Here is a 12,745-nt window from a genome sequence, read left to right on the forward strand (position 1 = left end):
CCCTGTACTTGTTTGGCTTAGCTTTTTTCATCTTATAATGTATTTATTGGTGTGATTGTTGTCTCTTCCCTGCTTTATCATATGCTCCATGATGGCAAGAACCATGGTGGGTTTTTTTTGCTCCCTATTGTATCTCCACGGCCTTAAAAAGGCCATTTCCAACACCAGTTTACAACCCCAACTCCTGATGATGTTTTTACACATTTTATACATTTATATTTTATACGTTTGAGTTAGAACAAGAAAAATAAGGACAAAATGTACATGTATATGTGTGGTGTATGTCAATGTGAAGTTACTGCCTTCTTGGGAAAGACTTATTTTAACATTCTTCTACTTTCCAAATTATACATGGTTCTCTTTAAGTTTTTTGTTAAGTTTTGGGGTATTTTGTCTTTTTTTGGAAACTGTCTTTACTGAGAATAAAAATAAATGTGTAAACCATGGGACTTTGGTATTTTACTAGACTATGAAACCAGAAATTAATGTTGAATACCCTAGAGACCATCTCTAAACTAAGATCTTTCTCTTTGGATACAGTTGCTATGAATCCACTTGGCTATATTTAAAATACATAATTTCGCCTTTAGAGATTTTTTTGGTGACATGGGTCTTCCTCAATGACTTCCTTTCATTTATCTCTGTAATGTAATATTTATTGTTGCCAAGTAGGTTCAGATTCAAAACAGTAATTGTTGGGTTTTCTTTTTTAGGTATAATTTTACTTTTCCTTTATTTAATGTGACTGAAAGAATAAATCTCAAGAACAGTAACTTAAATTTTAATACCAAAAGCAAATTTACATATTTATGGCTACTGAAAACTCTTATTGTAAATGGTTTTATATTTTAGAGTTAAACACATTTCATAAATATGTATAAAAATATAAATAAATAAAATACATAAATAAATTTTATTTACTTATTGTAACTAAATAAAATATAAAAAATATAAATCAATAAAATATGAATAGACATTAAAAATAATTAGACCTTTATTATTTTTTAATTAAATAATAACACAGATTTCCTGGCAAACTTTTCCTATAAAATTGTTACTATTTAACCTGCTTTATGTGAGTGTTAATTTGTGTGCAATAAAAATTATAGTTTTTGGTGAGTAGATAAAATGGAATTTCTTGGGGAGGGGAATCAGATCATTTTAATTGTAATTCTTTTTTCTTCTCTTTTAAAAAATATTTATTTATTTATTTTAGAGAGATAATGCACGTGCGAACATGTACCCTCACATGCAGGTGCGGGGGCAGAGGGAGAGAGAATCTCAAGCAGAGTCCCCCTGGGGAGCAGGGCTGATCTCACCACTCTGAGAAAATGACCCCAACTGAAATCAAGAGTCGCAGCTCAATCAGCTGAGCCACCCAGGCACTCCTGCTTTTTTCTTCTTCTAACTTTATATTACAAAAAAACCCTATCAGCTATGTGACTTTGTTATTTTAACCTCTCTGTGCTTGTTTCCTTAACTATCCTGTTTCTTCATCTATGAAATGGTAATTATGGGGATTTGAATGACTGTTCATGAATACATGTAAAGTGCTTAGAAGATTGTCTCTTCAGAAGATCACAATGGGAGTGATCAAAACTATTCGCTGCTTTTACTATTAGTAGTAGTATTTGTGATGAACAGGGATTTTCATATTAAGTTACAGAATAAGTCAGCATAGACAAAAATACTAAACTTTATTTTCTATTTTAACCATATTCTCAATACTTAATATTCTGATAAATCATTATTTACCAAAGGAAAAAACTTTGTAGAATAAACACATTCAGTTCTTCTCTAGCCACAATTCATAGACTTACATCTTTCAAGACTTTAGTTGTTCAATAAATGTTTTGTGATTACTTTTTTAAGTCAATTCAACAACTTATTGATCTATATTGATAGTAGATTATTAAAGTAGTAATCTAGCCTTTTAACTAGAATATCACCTTCATACTTAGAAAACAAATTTTATAAACTCTAAGTTTAAAACACCTGGAAAAGTTGAAAAGCAAAAATGCTGTCTTTTTTTCTTTCCTAAGCAGAAAATGGGAGGTGCTTAAATTACCTAATATTTTAATTAGGTTTTCAAACCAAAAACCTGTTTAATTTGCATATATTTTACAATCAAAAGTATGCTGCACATTTACAAATAAAGTAATTCAACAACAAATGTTATCTGGCTGATGTAATTATATAGGATTATATATCTTCATATATCATAGTGGTCAAGAATATGAACAGTATACCCTATGACCCAGCAATTGCACTACTGGGTATTTACCCCAAAGATATGAATGTAGTGATCTGAAAGGGCATGTGCACCCCAATGTTTATAGCAGCAATGTCCACAATAGCCAAACTATGGAAAGAGCCTAGAGGTCCATCAACAGATGAATGGATAAAGAAGATGTGGTATATATACACAATGGAATACTATGCAGCCATCAAAAGAAACGAAATCTTGCCATTTGCAATGATGTGGATGAAACTAGAGGGTATTATGCTGAGCAAAATAAGTCATTCAGAGAAAGACAATTATGATCTCACAGATATGAGGAATTTGAGAAACAAGACAGAGGATCATAGAGGAAGGGAGGGAGAAATTAAACAAGATGGGACCAGCAAGAGAGACAAATCATAAGAGGCTCTTAATCTCAGGAAACAAACTGAGGATTGCCGGAGTGGAGGGGGGTGGGAAGGGTGGGGTGTCTGGGCGATGGACACTGGGGTGGGTATGTGCTGTGGTGAGGGCTGTGAAATGTGTAAGACTGATGAATCACAGACCTGTATTTCTGAAACAAGTAATACATTATATGTTAATTTAAAATATATATATGAGGGGCGCCTGGGTGGCTCAGTGGGTTAAGCCACTGCCTTTGGCTCAGGTCATGATCTCAGGGTCCTGGGATCGAGTCCCGCATCGGGCTCTCTGCTCAGCAGGGACCCTGCTTCCCTCTCACTGTCTCTGCCTGCCTCTCTGCCTACTTGTGATCTCTCTCTGTCAAATAAATAAATAAAATCTTTATAAAAAAATAAAATATATATATGCATTTTTTAAAATATATATATAGTCATTTAGGGACACCTGGGTGGCTCAGTCCGATAAGCGTCTGCCTTCTGCTCAGGTCATAATCCCACAATCCTTGGATCAAGCCCCAGAGGGAGGCCTGGGGCGAGGTGGGAGTGGAGGGGGTCTCTGGGGGTGGTCTCTTTAAAACAACAGTGGCTATGAGGTTAGACCTGGGGCACCTGCTTTCAGAGCTGCCTCTCCCTTTATCCCCAGGAGGCAGGAAGTCCCCGTGCCTGCAGGTTTCTGAAGTATCCTCCTCTATGCTTTTCTTGGAGTGGGGAAAGAGCTTCCCCACCGAAGCCAGTTCCCCTGCCAATGCAAGGTGCTCCCTTGTCTGGGTGGGAGTTCCTGCTGTGCCACTTCCTCTCTGCAGCTCTGGGTGGGTTTCCTACACTCTACACCCAGTTCTCCACATTTAGAGGGATAGCATCTACCTCTCAGGGTGGCTGCGAGGGCTGCCTGGTACACAGCAAGTGTTCAATAAACACTGGTTGTGGTCATTAGTGTTCAAGCCAAAAAAAAAAAAAAAGAAGCCTGCTTTTCCTTCTCCCGCTGCAGTCCCCCTGCTTGTGCTTGTACTCTCTCTCTCTTTCTCTGTCAAACAAGTAAATAAAATTTTTTTTAAAAATCATTAAAAAATAAATATAGTCATTTAAATAAATTCCACCTTAGGTACATTTAAGTCTACTGAACTCTCACTTAAAGGTATTCCTAGTTTTTCTTATTTTCTTGAAGTGATGAGTATATTGCTGTTTTTATAGTGTATATAAAAGTAACTTTTGTATATATTTGACAGATAACTATGTGAAGCAACATTGTTTCTGGATTTCAAGACATCCTTTCATCATGGGACAGCAATTTTCAGATCAGACACAGTTGGTTCTTAACAAGTTACCAGAAAAAGTAGCAAAACATGTCATATTGGTTCGAGAAAGTGGCTCCTTAACTTATGAAGAATTTCTTGGGAGAGTAGCAGAACTTAATGATATGTAAGGCTTGCTCTTTTTCATTTTATTTTTTCTACCTGACATGCCCCACATGCTATGACTGTGTAAGAGTTAACCAGAAATATTGATTGGTAAGACTGAATGTTTCAGTAGCAGCAAGCAAATATATATTGAGTACCTACTGTACGACCTGCTATGTGGCTATTTTAAAACATATATAGGAACAATGAACCAAACAGACTTAAAATTGAATTTTAAACACAGGCTTATAAATCGATTCTTATTTGAAAGCACTAAAGGTATGTAAAATAGAAGAGAATAAGCCAATTAGCCACTCTAGAAAAAGCTTCCAGGTATAGTCAAAGGGCACTCAGGTTTCTATACATCAGCCAATTCATCTAGTTAATAAATAAATCTTCTGTGTTTGTTCACTAAGCATTATTTTTGCCAGAGAAACACATAAATAGTAATAATTCATTTGTCACCACCAAGGAATAAGGTATTTTTAATTAATATTTTCCAATTAGCTATACCATCTTCAAATCTCTTTAATACTTAAATAGATTTCTAAGATGGAATTTAAATTTCTCTGCCTTCTAAAAGTACATATCTAATAGAACTGTGCCTTTTCTTTGTGAATTTTTCCTTTATTATATCAGTTTTTATACTGATCTCTATAGAAGCTATTAAAATAGAATCTACTGTTACTATCCAGTCATGAAGAATAAAGAATGTCTTAAAAGCCAGTTATCTTAGAAGATAGTTTCTTTTAGAAACATCAGATTTCCTCTGAAACTAATAATACATTAATGTTAATTAATTGAATTTAAATTTTTTTTAAAAAGAATTTAAAAAATAAAAAGAAACAGTGGATATCATTCATTAAAAAAAAAAAAAGGAGAAAGAAAGAAATCCTGTATGGATATATGGATGGATCTTGTATGAATATACATATAAATTCATAGAAAATGAACTCTTAAGTATACACACTAAGTTTCTGGGAAATTGGTGAAAAGGGAGGCAGGAAAGGGAGATTGTACATTTTACTGTGTATAATTATGTATTGTCTGATCTTTTATGATAAAAATATAGTCATAAAACTCTGGCACTTTATTTATTTATTTATTTATTAAATTATCCAAATGGTAATATTTGAGGCATTACTTCTGGGACCATATTCTTAAGGAGTAAAAATGGATTAAGAATTTAATAGTATCGTGAATGGAATGCTTTTTTAAGTTTATTGTTTTGATTCTGATGAAGAGTAGTCAATAACATTTGCCATCCCTTTAGAGTCTTGGAACTTACATACGTAAACCATCTGTTCTTTAAATTTTTGCCTTTTGGCTTTAAATGCCAGATAAGTATGTCATGTAAAAGGATACACAAGCTAAGCTTACTGTGTAGTACAAAAATGATGGTAAAGAATATCTTACTTTTATTTATTTAGCGTAGGACGTTGACTGGAATTAGTTCTTAAAACTGATTTCCATGGGTCATATTTGAGCGTTTCACAAGGGCAATGCTGCCTGAGAATTATAAAGTTAAATCTATACAGAAGAAGCATGGCTTGATAGCTAGAAATAGCTGGGTACTAGCGCAGATAAATTACTTTCACTGGCAGACTTTGCTACCTAGGGCTAGTTGCTTCATTGTCAGTGGCCTCTAGTTAGCTGTACATCGTTTAGTTCAAAGGTGATATCGCCACTGGTGCTCAAAGAGAAATGTGACTAATGATAAAAGGGAGCCACAATACTTAAGTATATCTTTGATCTAATTTAAATTGGCATTAATAAGAAGATACTGAATCTTCTAAAATTTATATTTTTATACTAGAATCCTATGGCTCTCTAAATTAAAATTATTCTGCTAGAGGAAAACAGCAAAGCTGTATTTAAGGTGTCTCAAAATCATTTGCTTTGATCCAGTCCCAAATTGTAAAAAAAAAATTTCAGAGTGGTGTGTGTTGTTTAAATTAGGACTCAACCAAGAGCAAGATTTTTTCATACTTTATACATCTAAGGCAATAGTCAAAATGTAGATAAGTGAAACTAGCTAAATTTCTTCTTTAAGTACCTGATTCCTTGGGCATGTTTTTTCTTTTTTTTGGGGGGGGGCATGTTTTTTCTAGATGTCTTTGTTAAACATTTAAAAGCTGTTGAGAGAGGCACCTGGGTGGCTCAGTTGGTTGAGCAACTGCCTATGGCTCAGGTTGTGATCCTGGAGTCCTGGGATCGAGTCCCACATTGGCCTCCTGCTCAACAGGGAGTCTGCTTCTCCCTCTGACCCTACCCGGTGTCATGCTGTCTCTCTCATTCTCTCTCTTTCAAATAAATAAAATCTTAAATAATAATAAAAATTAATAATAAATAAAGTAAAAATCATTGAGAAAGGGCATAAAAAGATTTGTAAATATTCTGTCAGCTATGCTGTTGATGTTAAAAACTTAGTTGTATGTTTCTAATCAAAACATTTCCATCCCAGTGTTTAAGAATCTACTATGATCATTATTGTTATCTGTCTCTGTATTTTCTTCAATTTTTTTTCTCTGTTTTAAAGTGTTTCTTGAATCTGGTTTCATAGCTCCATTGTTTTATAAGACTTTTCATAAAATTAGCAAATGTGTTTTCTCTTTGCAGAACTGCTAAAGTGGCTTCTGGCCAGGAAAAACATCTTCTCTTTGAGGTACAACCTGGGTCTGATTCCTCTGCCTTTTGGAAAGTCGTTGTACGGGTGGTCTGTACGAAGGTGAGAATGATAGAGACTTCCAACTCTGAACTTAAATTCTTTTGGTAATTAGAACCACATTTAATAGTCTAGTATAGTAGAAATAAATGTTAATAATTTGTTAATTATTAACATTTATTTGTAAAACTCTATAAAACACAGTTTTGTTTTGTTTTTTTTTAAAGATTTTATTTATTTATTTGACAGAGAGATGAGAGGCAGGCAGAGAGAGGAGGAAGCAGGCTCCCCTAGAGAGCAGAGAGCCCGATGCGGGGCTCGATCCCAGGACTCTGAGATCACGACCCGAGCCGAAGGCAGCGGCCTAACCCACTGAGCCACCCAGGCGCCCCTATAAAACACAGTTTTGTTAGTGTTATTGCCTTCCCAGTTAACTGTTTGAATCTCATTGGTTATACAGTTGCCATATAGCAGAGATTTTTATAATCAAAGGAGGTGGTAGTAACCTCTTACCATTCTACCTCTCTTTTCGGATTTTAGCTGGCTGTGGAATCCTAAGGTAATTCCCTACTTAGCTCTAAGATGACTCCCTAAAAATTAAAGTTATCTTAGGAGATCATTTCTTTTAAGAAGAATAGCTTCATTCACTTAATAATTTAAAAATCCATTAGAAAGATTTGAGTATTTTTAGTTTTGTGTTTTGGTTTTTGTGTGATTTTTCATTTCTGTTTTTAGAAATTTTTAGTTACAGACTGGATTTTTCACCATCAGTGTACTGTCTTTTAGTTGGTTTTTAAATCTTAGGTGATTGAGTATTGCTAAAAAACATAATAACAGCTGTCATAGAGTATGAGTAAGACTCATCCAACAATGGGTAGATTAGAGAGGTGGTAATTAATCTTTTTGAGGCCATAAACCTTTTGTTGAAAATGAAGGAATGCATTTTATTAGGCCTTCTCCTACCCCAACTCCTGCCCTAAAACAATAAAACCATCCATATGCATGTAAATAATAAATTGAGCATTCATGAATGCCCTGAATTCCATTCCTGATCAATCTGTAAAGAACTACTGGGTAAGAACATTTTTTTTTCTTTAGTGTCATGGACCCTGGAGGTTACCCAAATAATATGCCATGTTTTCCCAGTGGGTCAATTGCCAGTACTATGCTTTAAGTGTAGAAGGATTGATTATGGATATTTGATCAAATTAGATGTTATAATCAACTTAAGTAGTAAAAGAACTTTAAAGAGTTTAGAGAAGCAAAGACAGAGAGATGTTAATTCCATACTTGGCTAAGTGCCTGAAGGTGAATGGCACTTGTTAAAGTTTACAGTTGATTTAGAGAGAATACACAACATAGTTTAATACCATTTAGCTCGGTCTGTCCACACTAAACATTTACTTATGTTGATTATTTTTTATAAACATATAATGTATTATTAGCCCCAGGGGTACAGTTCTGTGAATCGCCAGATTGACACACTTCACAGCACTCACCATAGCACATACCCTCCCCAATGTCCATAACCCCACCACCCTCTCCATACCCCCCCTCCCCCCAGCAACCCTCAGTTTGTTTTGTGAGATTAAGAGTCTCCTGTGATTTGTCTCCCTCCCAATCCCATCTTGTTTCATTTATTCTTTTCCTACCCCCCAGACCCCCCATGTTGCATCTCCACTTCCTCATATCAGGAAGATCATATGATAGTTGTCTTTCTCTGATTGACTTATTTCGCTAAGCGTAATACCCTCTAGTTCCATCCACGTCATCACAAATGGCAAGATTTCATTTCTTAAATTACTCTTTTTTTTTTTCTTAAAAGATTTTATTTATTTGACAGAGAGAGAGAAATCGCAAGTAGACAGAGAGGCAGGCAGAGAGAGAGAGGGGAGGAAGCAGGCTCCCTGCGGAGCAGAAAGCCCGATGTGGGGCTCGATCCCAGGACCCTGGGATCATGACCTGAGCAGAAGGCAGAGGCTTTAACCCACTGAGCCACCCAGGTGCCCCAAGATTTCGTTTCTTTTGATGGCTGCATAGTATTCCATTGTATATATATACCACATCTTCTTTATCCTTTCATCTGTTGATGGATATCTAGGTTCTTTCCATAGTTTAGCTATTGTGGACATTGCTGCTATAAATATTCGGGTGCACGTGCCCCTTCAGATCACTACATTTGCATCTTTAGGGTACATACCCAGTAGTGCAATTGTTGGGTCGTAGAGTAGTTCTATTTTCAACTTTCTGAGGAACTGCCATGCTGTTTTCCTTATGTTGATTATTTTTAAAATCCAAATGTTGAAGAGCAATATGATAGCTGTCAGAGAACCATCATTAAAAATTTTTGTATTATTTATTACAGAGGTAGCTAATGTGGTACTAGTGTGGGCAGCAGTGTAACTTTATACAGTGTATAATATGTTACAAATCATAGTAACAGAACTCACATTGAAATACCGACGACTTGATCCAACATCCTGTTTGCTATTTATACTTGGATTCCTAGACTCAAAACTTGTATACCAACCACATATTTTGTCCATTTTCTGGGGTTTTTTTTTTTTATTTTTGCTTGGTTTTGGTACTGGGTTTATATTATATTTATGTTAAATTCATTAGGGTTTTTTCTTTTTACAGTGTTATTAATGCACATACTCTCTAAAAAACTCTGGGAATCCTCAGCTTTTGACTTTGCAAAGGAATAAAGTAAAGAAGAAATGAAGAACTGAGCTAAAAACCTGTAAAATATATTCAGACAGGCTCAGTATCTCCCATATCATCATCCCACAGCTGCAAATTTACACTGCACATAATGTTCAGGATTATATGAAAGTCAACTTCAAAGGACACAAGGGTGAATTTATAAGAACTCTAGCCATAAAGGTTATTTCTGAAAAACAAACATTCTGGCTCCTTTTCTTGCCTTCTCCACAGTAATTAGCTCTCTGATCTTGTCAATTTTCTCTCTACCAGGTTTCACTTTCCGATTATCCATAAGACAGATTCCATGCCCTGTAGGGGGCTGTAACTATAGTTCAGGCTTCTCTTCTCATCCAGATTACCTTAGATTCTGTGATTAATCACCAGACTTCCAGACTCTTCTCTTAATTCTAAGATAACCTTTCTAAAGCACAGCTCTCATCAGATCACTTTCCTAGCTAAAACTCAGCAACAATTCTTCATTGGCAACAGAATAGTCCCAGCTTGTTGACCTGACATTCAAGGTCCTGAACAATCTACCAACCTAGACTATTTTTTCTGTTTCAGTTACCACTATCACCTTTTGCACTCCAGTCTCACCAGGGTTAACTAATTAAAGGCTGTATAGCTGTTACTTTCCCACACGGTGGGAAATGAGCCTCTGCTCATTGGTTCCTTCAGCTAGAAAGTCCATTCCTCCCTCATTTAAATTGCTATCGGTTACAAGTCAGAAAACTCCTGTTACACTAGTTTAAAGAAGAACACTATGTATTTTCTCACTTTTTAAGAAATCCTTATACAAAGTGGCTCCCAGATTGGTTAATTCAAAGACCTAGCAGATCCCTCTTCTCAGTTCATTGGATCACTATCAGCTCGTGTCCCCTTCTTATACATTGACCAAAGAGCTACGATTACCATGATTGGTTTAGGTTAGACTAACCAGGACTGACTCTCGAGTCATTTCAGGGAGTGAGAGACACAAAAACAAAATCAGGGCTCTGCTGGCAATGAAAAGTGGGAATGGCTTGTGGGTAATCAGGTGATAGTTTCTCCCATATCTTTTTATTCCTGCATGGTTAGACTTAAAGTCTCTAAAGGTCCAACTCAAATACCATCTCATCCATAAAGTCTTCCTTAATAGAAATTCTCTTGCCTCTTCCAAACTCCAATAGCATTTCATTTATACTTCATAAACTAAATTCTACATTAAGAATAAAATTATTAGGTTCTAAGCTCCCCTAGTAGATAGTAAGTTCCCGAGGGCAGGAGCTCTGTCTAGATTCATCCTTTTATCTCTTATGGCCTGTACTGCTTTGCATCTGGTAGGAACTCAGTATATGTTGAGTGAACAAAAATCTGTATAAGTACTCTCATTTTAAATGACTGGGATAGGCTTAAGTTTTCCTTGTTGACTGATACAGTATAATACCTAAATTACATTCTCTCTCCATCTTTACCTCATAAAGTACTCAGCTTATGTTGAAGACGCCAGTATAAACTGTAGAGAGCTGTGGGAATATGAATATCGGGCTTCCGATCCCTTGGTATTCTGTTGCTCCTCTTTGGCAAACATAGAATTAATGTTTAAGATGTTAATTTACTGTTAGTCAAATTCCTTTCACCTCAGTATCTCTAACCATTACATCTGTATGCACTTAAACATCCTTCCTAAGACTCTAAATAGAAAAGCACAAATATTAAAGACCTATACAGGGGTGCCTGGGTGCTCTGTCAGTTAAGCATCTGACTTTTGATTTCAGCTCAGGTTATGATCTCAGCGTCATGGGATCATGCCCGGCGTCAGGCTCCACGCTGACAGAGTCTACTTGAGATTCTCTCTCTCTCAGTAGGCAGGCAGAGTTCTCATTTGTGTAATTTTTCTTGATTTTTAGATCTACTCCAAAGAAATGTTTTATTTGCATTCCCTAGGTTCTTACTGAAAGAATCTATGAGAAGTCGATGTTAACATTAGAAAAAAAATTGAAATCCTATGTGAAAACCTGATTGAGAAGAAATTTCTAATTTCTTAATCTTAAGCAACTAAACAATTGTACTATAACCTTCTGTATTTACAAAAAGACCTTTTCTTGACTGTCATCGGCTATCATTATTACCCTCAAACAATATTTAATTCATTATAAAAAATAATCTAAATGATGTTCAAATGAAATATTTTGTGGGAATAATATTAGAAAAATTAATGGGTTAATTAAAATTATAGACTAAGATGGCTATTAAGAAACTTCATAAATTGTATTATTTTTATCCATCTTGTTACTTAGACCAAAATCTTGGCGCCAGCCATCCTTGTCTTCTCTTTTTTTCTCCTATCCCACAGTCAATCCATAAATGAATCCTGATGGGTTTCTCTTCAAAATATATTCAGAATCTGGCCAGTTGTCACTATCTCCACTACTACTACCCTATTCTTAGTGACCATCATCTCTCACAAGGCTTATGCTAATAACCCCCTAACTGGTCTCCCTGCTTCTGCCCTTGCCCCCATAATTCTGTCTAATCTCAGCACAGCAACCAGTCTGTTCCACATATAATCTGAAATGAAATCAAATCATATTAGTCCTTGGCTCAGAACTTTCCAGTGACTTTCCATGCACTTGTAGTAAAAACCAAAGTTATTACTATGATTAGCGAAGCCCTATATGTTGTCTCACCTCGTCCCCCCACCCTTATCCTCTACCATTCTCATTCCCTCTCTCATTCTAGTCCAGCCCCCCTGCACTCCTGGCTGGACTCCTCGTGTTCCTCACCCAGTGCACTTCTGTGTGACAGCCCTCACACTTCGAAATATTCTTCCAACCTGGAATGATCTCTCCCCCGATACTCAAATGACTCATTCCTGCTCCTTTTCCAGTTCTTAAATATCACCTTCTCTGTGAGGCCTTCCCTACAACCCTTCAGTATATCTTCTTCTCCATTTAATTTCCTCCATAACACTTATTTCCATTTCACCTGATCTGTACTTTGTCTCTCCTGCCTATAGTGTAACCTCCGTGAGGGCAGGGATTTTGTTTATACACACTAGGTCACCAGTGCCTAGAACGGTGCACACAGTACATAGTTATGTGCATAATATCCATATAATGGGTACTCAGTAAATATTCGTTGCATGAATCCTATGATTATAGTAGCTTAGTTTGATCAATCTTGCTATTAAATACCAAGTTTATAGGAATTATTCCCTTATTTCTTCCAAACTCTGCAGTTCCAAAGGAAGTCTCGTCTAGTTTCCTCAGCTCTGAAAGTCTGTTGTAATGGCCTCTATGATTTCCTGTCACCTTTGATTCTCTGTTTTTGTCCTCTATCTCACATATAATCT

General features: G+C 35.9%; 1 protein-coding gene across 3 annotated transcripts in view; it reads left to right on the forward strand.

The window, feature by feature from the left end:
• LOC111159461 (ring finger protein 141) overlaps window positions 1–12,745 on the forward strand; it is a 36,231-nt gene that overhangs the window by 7,779 nt on the left and 15,707 nt on the right. For all 3 annotated transcript variants that reach the window (XM_022521968.1, XM_022521967.1, XM_022521969.1), the window contains exons 2-3: window positions 3,870–4,062; window positions 6,660–6,768. In XM_022521968.1, the coding sequence (XP_022377676.1) occupies window positions 3,920–4,062; window positions 6,660–6,768 (252 nt within the window). In that variant the 5' untranslated portion in view covers window positions 3,870–3,919. The remainder of the gene's footprint in view (window positions 1–3,869; window positions 4,063–6,659; window positions 6,769–12,745) is intronic.

This window comes from Enhydra lutris, unplaced genomic scaffold (assembly GCF_002288905.1).
Source record: "Enhydra lutris kenyoni isolate GAN:26980312 unplaced genomic scaffold, ASM228890v2 scaffoldscaffold68, whole genome shotgun sequence".
NCBI classification, from domain to species: Eukaryota; Metazoa; Chordata; class Mammalia; order Carnivora; family Mustelidae; genus Enhydra; species Enhydra lutris.